This window comes from Meleagris gallopavo, chromosome 3 (assembly GCF_000146605.3).
Source record: "Meleagris gallopavo isolate NT-WF06-2002-E0010 breed Aviagen turkey brand Nicholas breeding stock chromosome 3, Turkey_5.1, whole genome shotgun sequence".
Taxonomy (NCBI): Eukaryota; Metazoa; Chordata; class Aves; order Galliformes; family Phasianidae; genus Meleagris; species Meleagris gallopavo.
In genome coordinates this window covers 58,435,026-58,455,071 of record NC_015013.2, presented here as the reverse complement: position 1 = coordinate 58,455,071, position 20,046 = coordinate 58,435,026, and the positions used below count along the sequence as shown (strand labels likewise).

The 20,046-nt window shown below is 34.0% G+C and overlaps 1 protein-coding gene across 11 annotated transcripts in view; it reads left to right on the top strand.

Annotated features, from left to right (window-relative positions):
* Positions 1 to 20,046, top strand: part of ASPH (aspartate beta-hydroxylase) — a 102,686-nt gene that overhangs the window by 33,213 nt on the left and 49,427 nt on the right. For 5 of the 11 annotated variants that reach the window (XM_010708966.3, XM_010708965.3, XM_010708972.3 and 2 more), the window contains 12 exons: positions 5,781 to 5,870; positions 7,392 to 7,466; positions 7,935 to 8,096; positions 9,240 to 9,299; positions 10,914 to 10,970; positions 12,638 to 12,682; positions 13,364 to 13,396; positions 14,386 to 14,424; positions 15,200 to 15,244; positions 15,381 to 15,428; positions 15,939 to 15,989; positions 16,886 to 16,930. In XM_010708966.3, coding sequence (XP_010707268.1) covers positions 5,781 to 5,870; positions 7,392 to 7,466; positions 7,935 to 8,096; positions 9,240 to 9,299; positions 10,914 to 10,970; positions 12,638 to 12,682; positions 13,364 to 13,396; positions 14,386 to 14,424; positions 15,200 to 15,244; positions 15,381 to 15,428; positions 15,939 to 15,989; positions 16,886 to 16,930 — 750 coding nt within the window. Of the gene's footprint in view, positions 1 to 1,074; positions 2,731 to 5,780; positions 5,871 to 7,391; positions 7,467 to 7,934; positions 8,097 to 9,239; positions 9,300 to 10,913; positions 10,971 to 12,637; positions 12,683 to 13,363; positions 13,397 to 14,385; positions 14,425 to 15,199; positions 15,245 to 15,380; positions 15,429 to 15,938; positions 15,990 to 16,885; positions 16,931 to 19,815; positions 20,041 to 20,046 lie in introns of those variants that run through there. The other 6 variants (XM_031552870.1, XM_031552869.1, XM_010708974.3 and 3 more) reach the window with 4 other exon arrangements.

Sequence of the window (20,046 nt, the reverse complement as noted above, 5' to 3'; positions counted from 1 at the left end):
AATTGTTCACATCACAGAAGAGTTATGTAGGTGATAGAGGCAGAGAGAAATGTTGCAAGAGAAACTGGTCTCTGTTCAGAAAACCCTAATTTTTTTCAAAAGGCTGAATAAAAATAGAATTATTGTGTTTTATGTACAAAATCTTTATTGGTTTTATTTTCCACTAATGTGGAAGTATTAGTACTTATATTAAATACAAATATTGCATGCAGAGATTTCTGAATTCTTTTGAGAAATGAAAAAAAAAAAATTATTCTGGAGAATGCTGACAATGATTTTCAAAACTGAGCAAACTGGAAATGAACATCGAACATCCCAGTTTTGAAAATGCCACATGTGCATATTTTCTCTATTTCAATTGTATCACTTGAGAGAGAACTCCAAAAAAGCACGCAAGTAAATAAATCAATTAAATCAAACCAGTGCTCTTAAGACCACATATGGAAAAGATGTACAAATTGATATGCTGCTGTTACTTTAATTTCATTGACTGTGGTCAGATGAAGTTAAACATCCTTTTTGGGGCCGATTTAATCCACCAGAACATTATTATTTCTTCTTAATTACTGTGTACCTATTTCCCATATTTCTGAAGTACATACCTAGGAAACTTTAAGTCTCAGCTTAATCTGAGATAATGTCAGGAATGTGATATGGTATGCAGTTCTGTTGTAACATCAGAATTGCTGATGTTCTTTATGTTTCTAGACCCTTATGGGAGCCATAACGTTGCAATAGATTAAAAATTTATTTTCTTCTCAAACCCACAGACAAAAAGGTTTTAGCATTCTGCAGCAAGATAATAGAGGCATGTTTTTTTTCTAAATCAACGTTTTGTTTGGATGCGCTTATATTTAGCTGAAATTACTGTCTGACTGCATGGTGTGGGATGTTGCTAAAAGTCAAAACTAATTTGTTTAAGTTTTAAATACATGTAGAAATTTAATGGGGCACCTAACAAATATCAAGTGTGAAGATGATCAAAGCATTTAGACTTGTTCATAAAACGTTCTCTGATCTTAGAATGATTCTCTTACTGAACATTTCCTCTTTTTTAATGGAAAAACTAAAAAGTAAAAGAAACAATTGCAGAACCTCTCAAGAAATTAAAGGAGAAGCAGGAATCTAAGAAGGAAGGAACGAAGGATGAGGAAGACAAAAAGAAAGCCAGAAAAGGAAAAGATGCTGCTGAGCGAAAGGAGAAGAAAGCTGTCGATACGAATAAATTAAAGAAAGAGTCTGAAAAGGTTAAAAAAGACAGAGGAAAGGAAAAGGAAAAGGTTCTAGAGAAAAATGTAAAACCCAAGGAAACAACAAAAAAGCAGCTGGTGAAAAGGCTGGTGCTGCTCAGGTGGGAAAAGAAAAAGAATCAAAAAAGATGGTTAAAAATCCATCTAAAATTTCTGAAAGCTCAGCAAAGGAAGACAAGAAAGAAAAGAAGTAAACAAAGTTCTGATTGTGCTAATTTGGAACAGACTGAAGAATGAGAGATACAGTGTATTTATCAGTGTGTAGTAAATATGGCAATGTGAAATTAACGCTTTCTGGAAATAAGTGCGAACAAAGGTTATTTTTTTGAAAACTGTGCTTTGTAAACACAAAGCAAAAACGTCTGCTGTGAAACTCGAATGTGTACATATGTTAATATACCTGGCTATTAATGTATGTTGATTGTATCCAATTTATGCCTGTTACTTCAAGCAAATTCTAAACCTGATTTATTTTTCTTTCTTTGTATCCATTTATGAAAATGTTGCTTTATTGGTATTGTATATCAAATACAACTTTAAAAGCAATATTAAGAGGATTATCGGGATACAAACAGTATAAAAACACTTGTTTGACAAAAACAATCAAAATGAGCATTAATAGAGTATATTGTCATAGGAATTTAACAATAACTGTAAATTAATTCTTTGCTAAACTTTGCTTCCTGAAGTGGACTGGGAAGACTGTGTTATATACAGATGCATAATCAACTTCGTTTATTATGTATAACTGCTACAACCATTTTTTAAATTGTCCTGTGACAATATATTCTGTTTGTTTGTTCTTTCTTTTCAGATCTAAAAGATATGCAAACTTGTTTCGTTGTCATTTTTCAGGTGACCCAAGTTTTCCAAGGTTCTGATAGTGAATACTTCAAAAATTAGACCCTTTATTTTAGTTTTGACGGGTACTGATGGATTTCTATTACATTTTAAGAGTTGGGGTTTGCTGCTATTACCTTATTCTGGCTTAATTAGGGAACGGATTGTATCTTTTGCAATTTTTATTTTCTTCCAATAACACTTTACGAGTACTCGATACTTCTGTAAGCCATCTCCTCTGTTAGTTTGCTGTTACAGCTTCTGTATTTTTATTACCAAGAAATGATTAATCCAGCAGTCTCATTTGAGTCAATGAAGTTAGAAAATGTTTCTTCAGACATACATTTCAGTATATTATTGAATCTGTACTTGCTTATGAGCTGATACTAGGAAAGGAATATTTCCTAATTTTACTAGATAAACAATGTTGCTAGCACGCTGAAATAAGAATTCTTCAATAAAATTGCACAATTTAAACAGAACTTGGAAAGAAATTTGAAGGTTTATTATTATAATATTGCAGTATCATTCTAAAGGAAAAAAAAAAAGCTAAGGAGTGAAGTTGAGCATGGTTGTATGGTGTAAAATGTTTGAGCATGTTGGTGTGGTGTAAAATTAAAGTTCTGGAGGTTGATTCCTATACTGTGTACTTGGTTCTGCTTAAGTTTTCTGTACCACTGTTGGCAATACAGTTATGTCAAACAATTAATATAGCACATACATATCTGTAAGACGCTTTTATTCCTGTACTAGGGTAAAATTCAGTCTGCTTGATTGATTTTGATTGATTTTTCAGACAAAACATTTTTGAAAGGGGGTGTGTGTGCGCAAAAAGACTTGCAGGAAGATTTTATTGAATGCACCTGCATAACGAGTATTCTGTTTCAGGTTTCAGTCAGGATAGAGATGTGCTTATTCACCCTTGCTTTATGAGATTGTAAGAGATATATTTGATAGTGGAACACACAAATGATACTTCTCAAGGATAATGGCACTGTGGTAAATGCACATCACTGCTGTTTTCCTCCCTGATGTGGCAGGAGGTGTAACTGTGAATGAAATTTTAAAATGAGTTGTGTTTAAGATTACTGTATCTTAACGTCTATGCCCCAAATGTTTATCTCATCCTAAATAAGTTGCTTTTTCAAAGAACATTCTGTTTGAGCAGCGCTTAAGGCTATACAGTAAAATGAGGGTTTTTTTCCATGGATATGTTTTGCTGTTATATAGCGCTACGAAGTATTGTTGTCATTCAATATAATGTGTCAAGTTACAACATAAGATGAAAAAATTCCTCACAAGTTATAGTTGAGTGCAACTTTTTTTTATTAGAAAAAGAGTGAATAGTGTGTTACAAAAAGTAAATGACAGTATTATATACACAACAGGATTGAATAGAAATCGGTGATAGACGCACACCATAGATATACGTGAAGCTTGAAAGCAAAGCTGAGAGATGTGCAAGCAAAAACAAAGAAATATTCTTCCTTGTCGTTTCTTTCATTTTGCCTATCCTAAATGTGTTCTGACTGAAGTACTGAATGTGTTTTAAAAATACTTTGCATACGCTTATCATTTGTGGAGCAGAATGAATGGTTGTCTGGTTTGGGGCATGTGTGTTATCAGAAGCTATGGAAACTTACTTCAATAACTATATATAAAGGAAGCGAACTGCATTTGTGCAAGTAGGGCTGCAGCTTCGACTCTTCCAAATCTTGAAGTCTGAAATGGTGGTGAATATAAATAACTGCTTTTTTTCTTCGTATTTCATAATTAGTCATAATTGTAGAAAGAAGTAGCATCTTACTCTTGTAGACGTGAATGTAATGCCATAGTAATCCAGTATTTTATATGACACAGGATAAAGTTAACTAACAGTGAAGTGTTAATTCTGGTCTTGACTTCATAGAAGTGGATTCTTAATTACAGTGCTTCCATTATAAAACTTAGTTGCCTGATGTAATTCAGATTATATTAAAAAAAAAAAAGGTAGAATTAAGTCTTTTGTTGGTTCTTTTTTTTTTTTTTTCTTGATTCCATTTTGTATATATGGGATAATGGAATAAGTACATGTTCTTCTCATGGTGCAAAATAATGAAATCTCTCTAGAGTAGACAAAGTTGTGTAGAGGCATATAAGCCCTAATTGAGATATGTTTGGCTCTGATAGAGATATGATAATATTTCTAAAGCGAAACTGACTTGAAATATACTACTTCTACTGCATCTAAAGTTACTTTTACTTCAGTGTTAGCAGTGAAGGAATGTTTATTGTAATGTGGTTTCTGCTTTATACAGTTTGTATATACAGAACTCGGGCTTTTTTTAAATACAACTCTTTTGAAACTAGTTTGTTTTGGGGAGGGGTGTGTGCGTGTGTGTCTATTTAAGAAAGTGGAGGTGTTCAAGGCCAGGTTGGATGGGACCCTGGGCAGCCTGATCTAGTATTAGGAATGGAGGGAGGTTGGTGGTCCTGCATGTGGCAGGGGTTGGAGCTTGATGATCCTTGGGGTCCCTTCCAACCCAAGCGGTTCTATGATCTCAGAACTCAAGTGTAATCAGCAAAAGGTGTCGTATGATCATGGGAAAATTCAGTTTTGAAGGGTCCTTAGGAGGTCCTTATTCAAATATCCTGCTCAAAACAGGGTCAACTCGGAGTAAGACCAGCTTACTCTGAGCGTTACCCAGTGCTGTCTTGAAAAAATAAAAGGATGTGAGTGCACCTTTCTGCTTAGGCTGTTCTGCTGAGTTGACTGTCCTCAAGAAGGAGGCGGGGGAGTCTATCCCTGCATCCACATCTCTTATTTCAGTCTTGCTTGAATCTTTCCCAAGGAATGATGGAGAGGTGGATTAGGCTAACACCAATACATTATTTCTTGTGTATGTGTTGTCTTAAGATGTGACATCATCTTTCTGACTTCTCACTGTACTTCATGTAACTAGGACTGTAAGTTGTAACTAATGAACATCTCATTCTTGAGCAGGTGTTTGTCTGAGTAAGATGTGAATTATCTTTTTTTCCATCTCTTACCTTTGTATTGATCATTAATGTTGTTTGTTGCTTTTTTTTTTTTCCACGGTGTTTTGGTCTAGAAAGATTCTGTAATATGGATATTAAACCACGTTGTGGTGAAACATCATCAGTCATATTTTTTGTGCAGTTACTTAAGTGTCAGGAGAAATTAGTGACATTGCTATATTTTGAAGAAACTACAATTCTCTTTATCAGATCTTCAAAGTTATGAAAGCATATTCTCAGTATGAGCTTCATATCCTAAATTTCAAATTAGTTATTTATAAGATATAAAAGCACTTTTTTTCCAAGGAATGTAAGGAAAAAATCTGTTGTCTGTTTCTCTTTTGGATACTACATAGATCTTGAGGATAGTACGGTAACTTGTTTACTTACCCTGAATTAAAAGCAGATGCTTAAATTTCTGTCCATATTTTCTCATTGTATGTCTATCTTTAAAAATGTGTATTTGTTTATTATTTCAATACACTTTGGCTTCTGTGTACACTAAATATCAGAACAGCCCTGCTGTTACAATTGATTGTTGAAATGAATTTTGTGTTTAATGTCAGTTAATTTTAACTTTAGTTGCTGCTGATGTAGTTGAAACAACTTATAAGTCAATCAAACAATAATAATAAAAAAGCCTAAAGATAACTTTATAACTGAAAAATGCAGGCCTAAAAGAAAGATCTGTCCCAGAACAGCCAGCATCCCCAGTATCTGAGGAGACCATTCAACCTGCTGAGGAGTCATTCATCAAATCAGGTAAGATTTTTCATAAACCACAGGTGAAGCAAAAGACCAAATGTTTCACTTGATTTAGTATTCTGTTTCTTCAGTATGCAAACTCACTGTGGTATTTCTTTGGGTAGAAAATAAAATCTTTAATCACTTTTATGTGTTGTTTATACAGTATAACATTCAACTGGAGTGACTGTTAATAACTTTTTGTAAATCAGTAACCACAAAGAGTTTATTGCTTACACAAAATATCAATTGTACTCTCCTCACTTCTCATGGTTACTGTTAAAACCTTATCACAGCAGAGTGACTTTCTGCTGGTTTATAGTTATGGTCTTTGTATGTATGCAACCATATACACAGAATAACAGCTGATTCTCCAGCTAAAACATAAAAATTAGATATCATAATTAATAGAAATATTTTTCCTATTTGCGGAAGAGGAAAAAAGAAAAATATAGAAGTAGCAGTATGGCAATTGTTCCTTCAAATATGACTCTTATAGTAAGACTGTTTACAGTTTCTCAACTAATCTGACAAGAATAGGAAGGTCTATTGTTTAATTGTAGTAACTTCACATTTTATGTTGTTTTAAACTTCAACTAAAAAATGGAATTGCTTGATAAGATTAATCAAATATTCACTCCTACTGAAACTAATAGTATATAAAAATTAAAGTACAATTTTTAGTCAATTTTTAGTATTAGAAAGAAGTCACAAATATTTTAAAACCCCTCAAATATTACTAAATTTATTAGATTCAAGAGGAATGTAGGGGAAAAAAATGTTAAAGGAAGAGGCTTATCCTGTATCGTTTTTATGTATACCTGACACAATAATCTGCAAATGTGGAGCATGTGGTTAACAAAATGTGATATAAAAACCATTTTAAAAGACTTGAATTAGTTAAGTCATTATAACATATATATAAGTAAGGTGTCATTTCCTGTCTCTTCCACCTCCAACTTTTTTTTACTTAAAACATTTTGGTATTTTATTTGAAAATGCATTTGGATTGGTTTTGTGCCATGGAGTTTCTCAGTGCAATTTTCAGGATATTTATATGAAGGTAACTTTTTAGTCTGCTATGCCAGGAGAAGTTGTTGGTATTCTAATGTTACAATTTATTTCCCCTACTTCTAAAACCAACAAAACGCCACTTGTGCAAATGATATTCTGCTGTCAAAAACTGTATGCTAGTAGTGCTATCTAAATCATAGGAAAATGACAGCTGAGTTCATAGAAGAGGATTCATGGTTTTTACAGTTATCTCAAGTTACAACTGTTATTGCTGCTGAAAAAAAAAATATGCAGGAAATCTACTGTAGAATAATTCTTTCAATTCATTTGATGTAGTCGATGCAATATTTGCTGTATTGGACAGTAAACAAAATCAAATGAGTTGTAGCGGTTTTATCTGAATTTGTGGAGATTGATGGAAAGGAGTAAGAACTTTTTGGAGGCTACTGAAATCTGCATGCCTTGCTTTAGTGTTAATAGTTTGTATTTTGTACTTACCTTCACTGCAATTTATGATCCCTTTAGAGCACAAGAATGTTGATGTAGAATTGGAAGAGGAAATTCAGCCTGTTCTTCATGATGCTCTCCATTCCCAGCCTGGTAATGAATTAACGTTTAGACATCTAATGAATTATAAATTGTTCTTTTTTTTCTTTTTTTTTTTGTATGCACTCAAGGTAGTTTTACCTGCACAAGGCATTCTATTCAAATAGTTTGTGATTTTCCAAGAATATCTTGAAAATTCACTCAACAAATCCTGAAATGGTAACTTTTTAATTCAAAGAATTCACAGAAACGCTCTGTACGGTGCAAGAATGGGTAAACAGGAAATTTTTTTTTTTGTGAATAATGAAGACACTGATCAGTCAGTGCAGACATTTTGGACTTATACTACTTACTGTAAGAGGCAGTCAAGTCGTGTTCTCTGTTGTGGAGTAGTAGAAAAACGCGATAGTTGTGTTGAAAGCTGAATTTTTTTTTATTGTAGTAGAATAGTATAGTAGTAGAATAGAATGTAGTATTGTACCAGTGAGTGTCTGTTATCTAAAAATTTATATTCTTGATTAGGAGAGGGACATGAAGATGTAGGTGAAAGCATAACTGACCAGTGGCAAGAGAAGGAAGAAATACATGCAGAAACATTTGAAGCTCCTGCAACAGATGACATGCTTAGAGAATTGGAGAATGAAGTGACAGAGGATTATGAGATACCAGACTCATTTCAGAAAGGTATTTGAATGACTAAATATATTTAAAAATTAAATGCTCACAAAAATTCAAGCAAACAAATTTAAGTAAGAGTAAAGTGTCTTTAATTTAATGAGAAATAATTTCTGCTTGCCATAGAGTCTTGGAAAATATTAGGATACTTTAAAGATGTTCTGATCCAAGTAGCTGTATGTTAGAGTAAGCTTACTGCTGTGTTGGCTTTCAGACAACAAAATTAATCTGTGCTCCAGCTACACATTTCACCCCAAATAGAAGTGCTCATACAATATCTGAAGTGATATTATCAGTGAAGAATATATGAGGATTGAGCTTGCTTCTATACTCAAGAAGCTTTTTTTATACTAAATTTTAGGCATTTCTTATAGGCGTTCTCAGTATACTTCCCTTGTAATGTGACACTTTAAGAGAATGTTATATGTGTTATATGGAATGTTATATTCCAAGTCTTGCCAAGAACACGGTATGGTATAATGAGGATATTTATACCCCACTGTCTTGAGATGTCAACAGGGTGTTACAAACTGTAATATTACAGCAGAATCATTCAGACTTAGGGAAAAGCACATCTGAATGCTTTTTTCTGAAGTACTGACAATTGTGCATATATTTTAAGACCTCTTTTTGAAAAAACTCATGTAATGATTGCCGTCTACTTGTTCTGATTGCTGAAAGTATGCTGAGACTCTTTAATCACAGCTGAAGTAATTCCTTTCAGTCTTTTAGTCCTTCCTTGTTCGTTTGTCTTCTGTTCTTCATGGTGTAAGCTACAGTAGGGAAATACATTGAATATTCAAATTCCAGTTATTTTAAATCTTGGAAATGATTATTAAGAAGGCAATGTAAATATGTTCTTTTGTTCTTTACATTAAAGCTTTCATGGAGTCTGATTTTCCAACCGCTGACTTGAATTTGGGAGATGAAAATTTCTGTAGGGACAGCCATCTCTTCCAGAGCAAATGTGTTTAGTGTATGTGTATTTTCAATATAACATACATGATTATTATTTCAATCTATTTGAATATCTTTCCTGCAATAGAATAAATCTACTTACTATTTCTGCTTAGAAATGGTACTATTCATGCATAATATTCTGTTAAAGGGTTTCAACAAAAAAGGGAATTTTTAAATATGTCTATTTCTTAGATGCTGATTTTGTGGCAGATGATCCTGGAGCAACAGAACCTGAGACATATGAAGTTCCAGGTATAATTTTATGTTTCCAAAGTCAATAATATTAGCTTTGTGTTAGAAATGTTAAGAGAAAGCAAAATACAAAATGCTAAATTGATTTAATAATAGATAATTTTGAAACTGTTTATTCTTCAAACTACCGTTCTTGACTTGTGTTATATATTTTTATTTTCACTAAAATGACTGTATCATATCTGCTATGACAAATGGTTCTTAATAGATACAGTATAAAATAAATAAAAAAAATCATAAATAATACATAAAATAGTACTTTATGTATTACTGTGTTGTAACATTATACATTGCTGAGGTTCTTGTGGCCTATTATTTTTGTCTTTAGTCTGGAACTTGTGCTCTCACGTGTTTCAGAAGTATTCAGTTCATAACCTTCCATTCAGAACTATTTGAAGTGTTGCAATGAATTATACTGCCAGAGCCAGTAACCTCCACAGGCTTGATATGGAACCATCTTTGCACTGTCATTCTGTACACCCTCATTTATCTTTAAAGCATTCTTAAATGTTACGTATATTAATACAGTTAGCTTCTAGTATTCATCACGCTGTGTTTAATCAGGTCTGCATCTTTCTTATGCTGAGGACCTCAGGCCTGGATACAGTATTCTAGATGGGGCCTCACAAGTGCAGAGCACAGGCAGGCAATCACCTCACTCTGCTGGCTGCTGCTCTTGATGCAGCCCAAGGTACATTTGGCCTTGCAGACTGCAAGCGTACACTGCTGTTCTTTTCCAGCTTTTCATCCACCCACAGATCCTCCTGTACAGGGTTGCTCTCAGTTTCTTCTCCCAGTCCATACATATGTTTGGGATTGCTCTGACCCAGGTGTAACACCTTCGCACTTTGCCTTGTCGAACCTCATTAGGTTCTCGTGGGCCACTTCTCAAACTTCTCCAGGTCCCTTTTTATGAAATCTCTTCCGTCTGTTGTATCAACTGCACTACTCACCTTGGTGTCATCCACAAACTTGCTGAGGCTGCTCTTGATCCCACAGTCTGTGTCATTCATAAATTAAAGAGCACCAATTCTAAGACAGATCCCTGGGGGGACACCGCTTGTTTCCAGTCTCTATCTAGAGAGACAGTTAACCAGCACTCTGGCTGTAATTGTCCAATAAAGTCTTTATCCACCAAATAGTCCAGCCTTCAAATCCGTATCTCTCCAGTTTAGAGATAAGGATGTGGTATGGGTAATCTTACCTATTAGTCCATCTATTAAGATCCATCAGCTGGATATTGAAATTTCCGTGCTGAGAAGAGTTTTCTTCTGAATGCTAATAATGCTTCTATATAGCATAAGCATTTCTATTCCATTTAAATCAAATTTCAGTGAATTTCAGTTTAAAATAGGTTTATTTTCTTTGTCCCAATGCTAGTTCTGCATTTTACATTCCCTTTTTATATCAAATATGATAGCAACAAAATTTTTTGCCTGTTACAGCAGAAAGATCCAGCACTTTCCATTAGATTGCTATTTGTCTAGTGTCAAACGTCAATTTGTAAGATTTTGATTTAATAGTTTTCTACAAATAGATAAATGGAGCTATTAAAGATGTAATATTAAAACAGTGGGTATTGAAAAAATACATTTTTTCATATTTAATTTTCAGTTTCTTATGAATATGATATGGATTTGGAAAACACAGTAAGTGATCCAGAACCTCCAGGTTTGTACATTTTCATAAATTCAGACTGTAATATAATCACTTCTTTAAGCAGGTTTTGAAATAATGTGTCGTTTACTGTTATGTCACAGTTTTATTTTTAAACAGATTTTTCAAGTAGTATCAAAACTGTTTTTTGCATCTATGTTACCATTACAGTTGTATACAAAGCATTCCATTAATCCAATCCACAAACACTTGCATAAGTATTTGCTAGAGTAAATAATCAATAGAGTATTATGCTAGGCTGGGCTAGGGAAGATGCAAGTCCTATCCACAAGGAAACCGGAGCTTCTGGTCACAAGGAGAAAGCTGAGGTGCTAAATGACTTCTCTGCCTCAGTCTTAACTTGCAAGAGCTTTAGCTGCACCATCCAAGCTGCAGAAAGCAAAGAACTGGGTGATACAAGATCTTCTCAGAGAGAAGATAAGATTTGAGACCATCTAAAAAACCTGAAGGTTCACAAGTCCATGGGACCTGACAAGATCCATCCGTAGGTTTTGAGGGAACTGGTGGATTGAAGTTGCCAAGCTACTATCAATCATATTTGAAAGGTCATGGCAATCTGGTGAAGTTCTACTGACAGGAAAAGGCAATCGTAACTCCTATTTTCAAGAAGGGTAAAAAGAAGATCCAAGGAACTACAGGCCCATCATTCTTAACTCTGTGCCCTGGTAAGGTCATGGAGCAGATCCTTTTGAAGGCCCAACTGAAGCACATGGAAAATACAGATGAGGTTATTGGTGGTAAATAATGTGGCTTCAACAAGAGCAACTCATTCCTGACAAACATGCTGGCCTTTTATGGTGTTACAGCAGCAGTGGATAAAGGAAGAGCAATTGTGGATTGCATCCAGAGAAGTGTGACCAACAGTCAAGGGAGGTGATTCTGTCCCCCTACTCTGTTCTCCTGAAATGAAGATTTCTACCTGGAATACTGTATCCAGTTCAAGGGCTTTCAACACAAGAAGGACATGGAGCTGTTGGAGCAGATCTGGAAGAATGCCGTGAAGATGATCAGAGGGCTAGAACAACTCCCGTATGAGGGCATTCTGAGAGAGCTGAGGCTTTTCAGCCTGGAGAAGGCTCAGAGAAGACCTTATAGCAGCCTTCCAGTACTACAAGGGGGCCTAGAGGACTTTCTTTAAGGACATGTAGTGACAGTGTGAGGGATAATGGTTTTAAACTGGAAGAGGATAGATTTAGACCAGATATTAGGAAGAAATTCTTTACTGTGAGAGTGGTGAGAAACTGAAACAAGTTGCCAGAGAGGTTGTGAATGCACCCTCCCTGGGAGCACTCAAGGCCAAGCTGGATGGGGCTTTGGGAAATCTGTTCTAGTGGGAGGTGTCCCTGCCTATAGCAGGGAATTGGAACTAGATGATCTTAAAGGTTACGTCCAACCCAAACCATTCTATGATTATCAACAACCTACATGCATTCCTAATAATAATACAAATATGCCTAAACTTACAATGTTGTGGTGTAGCTCCTGGATGTGTTTTATCACCTAGCTGTAAATTTCAAATAAATATTGTGATGTTTATTCTTATGTGCATATTTCTATTATTTTTTAACCTAATAGTATATGATTTTTTTTTAACTTGTGCTGTTTAGCTGTTGCATGAAAACTGGACAGAAACATAAAATAATTGAATATTTTTATTCAAGGTGATGCTGAGCTAACATTAGAAGATGCTGTTGAACACTACACAGGTACAATCCAAAATTGTACTTTTTTCAGTAAATTTTATCCTCAGAAAAAGCTGTCCCCTTTCCTGTCCTCCCAGATTGGAGCTGGCGTGTAGCATCAGTTTATTAGTGTAATCCAAAAAAATACAAATGGATGTCTGGAAAAATGAGCAGAACAGTATTGCGAGGCTTAAATATTTAGGGTATTTATTTTTTTTAAGTTGCATGGGAATATTTCTGTAGATTTAAAAAAAAAAAATGTTATTTTGAATTTGCTGAAGACTTTTGGAGGTGGTATATGTAACTGTTGGGGGAAAAGGTGATATCTTTCTTAAAAAGTAAAAATAAAAATATTCACAGTATGTTGTAAAGTTTTACTGTATGTAAGAATGACTGATGGGTGTTTCCTTTATGATTTATAGGTCATTTATAGTTGATTTCATGACTTGTACAAGAAAATCCTAATTATATGATGAATCATTTTGAAATCTTACCTTATAATGCCAGGAAGCTCCTCATTTTTTCCCACAAAAACTGTAAAATCTTCAGTTGCAAAGAACTCCTTGTATTATGAACTGTAACACAGTATAAAATAGTATATATTTGATTTTTTTTTTTTCCCTGAATGAACTTGATTCTGCACTGTTTATTTTCTTCAAAATTCAATGAATTTTAATATTAACTTCTTTTCCCCTCTTTGAACAGAGGACAGAGTGCATGGTGTTTATGATGAACATGGTATGACAACTTTTATATTTAACTTTATATGTTCAATCAAAAATCTCATTTCACTGTTGGATTATTATGTTAGTCTTTCTGTGATAGAAAATGAAATTGTTTTGTCCTAATTTTTTTCTTGTTGTCATATTCATTTTGTAAGTTCTCTGATAAGGTATTTTTGATCTTTGAAACTCTGTGTGACCAGTCAGTCGGTCTGTAACAGTGAACAAATGTAGAGTATACATATTAGCTAAATTCCCTAAGTGATCTCTTTTGTGCCTGTGTGGCATAAAATATTGAGAACATCTCATGCCAGCCCTACTCTTCCCTTTTTTCTTTAATAAAACCATGGTAAGTCAGCAATAGTTCATTGTATCTGTCTAGCTCAGTATTACTGTATTGTACTCATTTTGTTCGTAGCTAACAGCTCAGTGGAGATTTACTCCAATTTAGTTTGATTTGGTAAATGATTTGCTAATGATTGCTGGAAGGACTAGTACCTGCTAAGATAATAAAATTATTCAGTGTGCTAGATACGTGTTAAGTACTTAATTTTAAAATACACTATCATGTATCAAAGACTTACAATAAGTGGTCAGTATTTTACCCATTTTCAGACATTATTTGAAGTAAAAATAATCAGTATTTTTAACCTGTTTCTTGTTCAGAGTTATGGAAATTATACTAGCTCTTTATTTAAAGTATAGGAGTGTAGGTGAATTATTATAATTGTACAGAATGATGGTTTTATTGTTGTCATTGTTTTAAATATTTCATCTGCATGGGTAGAAATGCAGGAATTTCAGCATTATGTTCACATTTGGTTTTTGTTTTATATGTAGAATTCCCCACAGTGGGTTCCATTAAGAATTCATTTATCTGTGCAGGCCTCAAGAGTAGAGAAAGCTTTTGAGAGCTTCGCAATAAAGAAATGAATTAGATGCCTAACAGCTAAATTATTTTTAGTTTAGTCTGTGAATCAACAACATATTTTTCTTTCCCTTAAGGACCGGAACATGAGAAAGAGACTGAGACTCAAGATACAGGTATAGTCTATTGGTGTATGTATGTCTGTGTGTATGCATATATATATATATATGGCATATATTTAAAAAAAATAATAATAATCTTTGTTTTGTATGTAGTTAAACTGCCCACAAACCTAAGAATAGAAATACAATGAGGGGAGAAGTAGACAGTGACAGAGTGCCGAAGTATTAGCCATTTAGGTTGTTGACAGTGCTATTATTAAATACTCATTACTAAATGCGCATTAATGCTCATTACTAAAGCCAGTCAGTGTGAGTAATCTTTGTAAGGGTAAATACACGTACAAAAAGATCCTTTTTAACTCATAAATGTGTTTCTAAATTTGCTCTTACTTTGCTCTTGTTTCTTGTCCTGCTTGTCAGTTCCTTCAGGGTCTTTTATTTGAAAAGGTTAGGGGTTTGTTTTTCACACATCCATCAGATGTAGTTGATGATGCAAAAAATGAAACTGAAAGACATGCTCAGAAAGACTAAGGAGGGTTTTTTTTAATGTCATCTTTTAAAGTTAGTATGTCTTATGTCTCTGTTTAGAAGGTAGGTTTTAAGTATTCACCTAATAAATACAGTAGTTCTATAGAAAAACAGGAAAGAAAATTTAAAGTATTTCTTTGTTTCCTCAAAATTGATAAAAGTTCATATTTGCCTTTTGAAGTTTTATGTTCACAGTTTAACATCTGTGTGTATGAGCTCTGTTCATTTGTGTTATGTTGTGTGTAAGTTTCTTCAGTTCAGAGCTTGACTTCGTTGTTGCTCTGAATTAAATATTTTTTAGCTGTTGAAGACCTTCCTGAGGAAGTACATGAAGCCACAGAACCAGGTATATATATATATTGTTATTGTGGTCTTGAAGTGTTTTTGCTATCCACTTGTTGGTTGTTTTGTTTTTTTGTTTGGTTGTTTGTTTGTTTTGAGAGACAGAGAAGAGCTAACTATGTACTTCTGTCTTTTTATAGTTAGAGATGAAATTGTTGAAGATTTAGAAATTGAGAAAAAACTACCAGGTATGAAATTTTTATATATAAAGAAATCAAGCATTTTCCTTCCATTTATATCTCTTAATATGTTTCTTAAATAAAGACAAGAAAATGTTGTCTATGAAGTGCTTAATGTCAAAAATATCATTAAATATGATAGTTTTTCAAACATGATCTTAATTCAGTCAGCTAGAGGAAAGTGATCGCTATCATTGCTTTAGACTTAGTGTAGCTAGGGATTTGCTGCTATAGTTTATTCAAGTTTTCCATTTCATAAATTGTTGTAATGACAATCATAATTGAAATCCCCTTTTGGGAGGAGGGGGCAGAATGATAGGAGTCATTAACTAAGAGGGTCTAAACTTATTTTATATGAAATATGTTTAGGTGCTTTTGTGCTGCTGATATTTTAACTTGTTTGTCCTTCAGTTTAACTTCTACTTGTTTGATACTAATGAGACTGGGTGGTTGGTGAGGAACAGAAGCAAAATTTTAAGCATTTTGTGTAACTTTCATATTTGAATTTATTTATAACAGTAGAAAGTAAGCATACAGAAGAAGATAATGTGGCCACTGGACCAGAGTCAGGTTTGTATATTATGTTTCACATGAGCTTGCTGCTTTATAAAAATTAGATAAATACCATAGAATAGAATTCTACTGTAAAAATATATTTGTAATTTCTCTTGCCGCAGAACTTCTTTTTCTTTAAGGGTGAGTGTTATTAGAAGCTAACGTTCCTTTTTTTATTTTACTTTGCTTTCTAATGTTAGTATTTTAAATGCTTAGATAAGAAAACTCAGTTTTAGAAGTCAAGAGTGCTCTAGCTCAGAATGACTTGTAACAATAAAAATGATCATAGTTGATCATAGGAATTTGAAGATTTTCTTGCTATGCTCTGTCTGCCACCTGGCAATCAGTAGTGCATACTCTGGACAAAGAGCATAAATGTAAGAAGAAAAGGGGAATATTACCCCAGCTTTGAGCTACAGCATTTGTGAGTCAAAGCATGTATTTCCCTCTTTTTAGTTTCTTGTATTGCCTCCAGGCAGTGTTGTAACTACTGTAACTACTTTTCTGGTAAATTTGACTCCCTCCATGCATGAATAGGGAGCTATGTGCAACCTTGAGCCTATTAGCAATAGCAGCAGTTGGAGACATGTCTAATTTAAACATACATCCCGAATTAAAAACAACTGAATTTTCGAGTAAAATCCATACTCAAATAGCATATTAAACTGGGAGATTTGTGCTTACGATAGTAGAATTTCAGAATTTTGTTTTTAAATCAGATTTTAATTTTTCCTAGAAAAACTTAGCTGAAGAAAATTTGTCTACCACTTCAGAAAAAGTATTATTACAGAGTAGTCTTACTAGGTCACTGTTTTGAGCATAAGAGGAAAACTTTTCTGTAATCGTTTTAGACTTTCTGTAAACATTTAGAGAACTATCCAGTTTCAGTTGTTTGCACTTTTCATTTACAGAAGTCCCTGTTCAAACTGAGGATTATTCAAACGATAATCTAGTGGGTAAGTGTTTAAGTGTTTTCCTTTTTTTTTTCCACACAAAACAAAAATATATATATTTATAGCTGCATGGTAAGTTTTGCAAACAATTTTTGGAAAGTACTGAAGGGTAATCATTACTCTCATTTTAAGTTATTTATGGTTATGAAGCAATAATTTTTATCTTTTCCTGGATAAATGTGAGTGATGGCAAATTGAGCTATACGGAAGTATTTCAAGTAAAACTCTGAGTAGTTTTAAAATAAAACTTATTTTAAATGATTTCAGGGAGAGCTGTATACTTTTGCTGTAAAGGTAAAAATGAAAACATTAGATTTCAAAATATGTGCGTGCTTCATTTCTAGAGTAGCTTGTCATGGGTGATGATATTACTTCTCTGTATGTCAGATCTATTGGAGTTTGGCAATGGCTCTTTTTTCAGGCGCTGGTCTGTGAACAAAGCTGGCTTTGTCATACTGTCACATTTTTCTTGACATAACCAGTTTTATGAACAAAATGAGCACTTCCAGCTCTTTCATCAGGACAGTAATAATTCCAAAACCATTTTTAGAGTAACTACTTAGGGAACCTATCTGACAGGAGGGTTGCTTCATTGAAAGCTTGTGTGTTGTTACATTTTGTCCACTTTTCTGGAGTTAGTAGAATCATAGAATTAAGTATCACAAGTCAGTAGTTGGTTCTTTTGTAACTGTGACAGTGTTGAGGGTAGCACTGAGTTGTGTCTCTCAGTGAGAAACCACAGGAATCATAATCCAGGAGCCCTGAGAGCTGTTTTAGCTCTAGTTAGCCTCAGACCACATGTGTTGTGGGTGGTGAGACACTGGAACAGGTTACCCAGAGAGGTTGTGGATGCATTCAAGGCCAGGCTTTGGGCAAACTGATCTAGAGGGAGGTGTCCCTGCCTATAACAGGGAGTTGGAACTAGATGATCTTAAAGGTCCTTTCCAACCCAAACCATTCTGTAACTCTTGATGTGGTTATTGGGCCAAGGAGTTTTTGACTACCTTTGTGCATTCGTCAATCTTTGCAGTATACAGAAGCTCTGAAGTGGTGTGATACCCAAGTGATTCTGTGAGACTTTTCTTTTCTAGCAGGGAAGGAATCTTGTATTCGATGCTTGAACATGCCAGAAGTAGCTAGAGAACTGAAAGTGCAGGAGGTCTGTGTGTTCTCTCAGTACTGATCAGAAGCATGATTAGGTTCATGTTTTAATTTACATGCTGAACATTAGCTGAGGTGGTCTGAAATGCTTGTTGTAATACATGTAACTGATTTGTCTGTGGGGTCTTTCTAACCTGTTTATCATAATTGCAACTCGTTATCTATAAGTGTTCACTTATAGATAGCTAATAATAAATATTTATTTTCATAATGAATGTCAGACATCTTAAACAAGGCTTACGAACAGTGCTAACTAGTAGTTGTCTTTGACAGGATTGGCAATAAGATCAGTGAATGTAGCATACATTCCATTAGTTTGTTGTGGAGCTGTAGAACGAGAAAAGATGCATCTGTTTTCTTGGAGAAAATGTGATTGCCTACAGTTAAAATAATAAGTAGGTCTTTATGAGACCATTGGAAACTTTTAACAGTGGAAACTTCTGCATAGTGTCAGTTATATTGATATGAGGATATTAAGATAAGTTTGTCTTGTATATGCTATTTCAAAACCAAGTTCAAACTCGTTATCAGCTTGAAATCTTTGAATTTTGTTTCCATGGACCATATTTTTGTCAAAATCAAAACCTATTTATTCAGTTACTAAATAAGACTGTTCTATGCAGTATCATGCTCCTGAGTCTTCCCTTATGAAGTAGAAAATGAAAATAATCTGTAGCACAAAATTTACCACAGCATGCTAACATACTGAAAGATTGTAAGTAATTTGTGTAGTTGTGTTGTAGCCACCTTAGAGGCAGAAGAATCATCAACCAATTGATGTATTTTGTAAAAAGCTTGTCAATACAATGCAGAAGTCAATTTCAGTAACATCTCTGAAAATTGAGAAAAGCAGGGTTAAATAATTTACAGTTACTGAATTTTCCTGCTATTAAAGGTTTCAGATGTGAAAGCTTGCAGGAAAACATTATTCTAACAGCTTTTTCCTCTTAGATGATAAAATTCACATGTAGTAGGGAGTCAAAAAAAATATTTTCTTTTTGGATAGAGGCTTCACTATGATTTTTTTGTTGTCAGAATTCTTTTCTCCTTTGGCAGCTTTTGATATAAATAATTTAGGATTTTGTTTAATTGTTTTCATTTGTATGTAAATTACAGTGATTGTGTTGGAATGGTAATAGGGATATTTTTGGGATGTAATGGGATATATTTGAAGGGAAGCATTTTCCATTTTTGGGGGATACTATTACTCTTTGAGTTTTTATCCCTCACATGTGTAGTTCAGATTTAAAAGATGTAAGGTTTTTTTTTTTCTCCCTTTCAATTGTATGATTTTCATTTACTTTTACCAGCTACTGAAATCCCTTGTATTCAGAAGTTTCCTTTTCAAAACATTGACCTTTCCTCATTCCCTGGCTCCTTTTTCCACAGTACCTGTCCTTGATGATAGCCCCTCCTCCCTGCCCCCCCCCAAAAGAAAAAAAAAGTATTTGTGACATGGCCCAGATTTTCCTTTACAAGGTTAATGGAGTGCCATATGATCAGAAAAAAATTTACTGCTCAGATAAATATTTGAAAGTGTACATTTCCCACCTTCTACAGCAACTTTGTGCATATTCATTATGGTAACACCTAGAAATGATAGCTTTCTTAAAGTCTCAAAGTTGCTTTTCTTTTTTTTTTTTTTAAAGATTTATTTGAATTTTTTGTTTTATAGTAAGCTGTGTTTTGGTTGGTCCTTTAATATAGATTTCCCCTTACTTTTTCAGATACTTAAAGCTTCAAAAGAAAAGTCCCTACATCAGGAGGACCAGCCCTAACCATACGCTACAAAGGGGAGCAGATGGTTGTCATAGATCTTACGATGTAATTACAGAGCAGTTCAGGGTTTGGGAGCAAACACTAAGATACTGTAAATGGGTGTAGCCAACTGTCATCTTAGTAAGCTTTTTGTTGTTTTTTTGTTGTTGTTGTTTTTTTTTTTTAAACACTTGGATGTT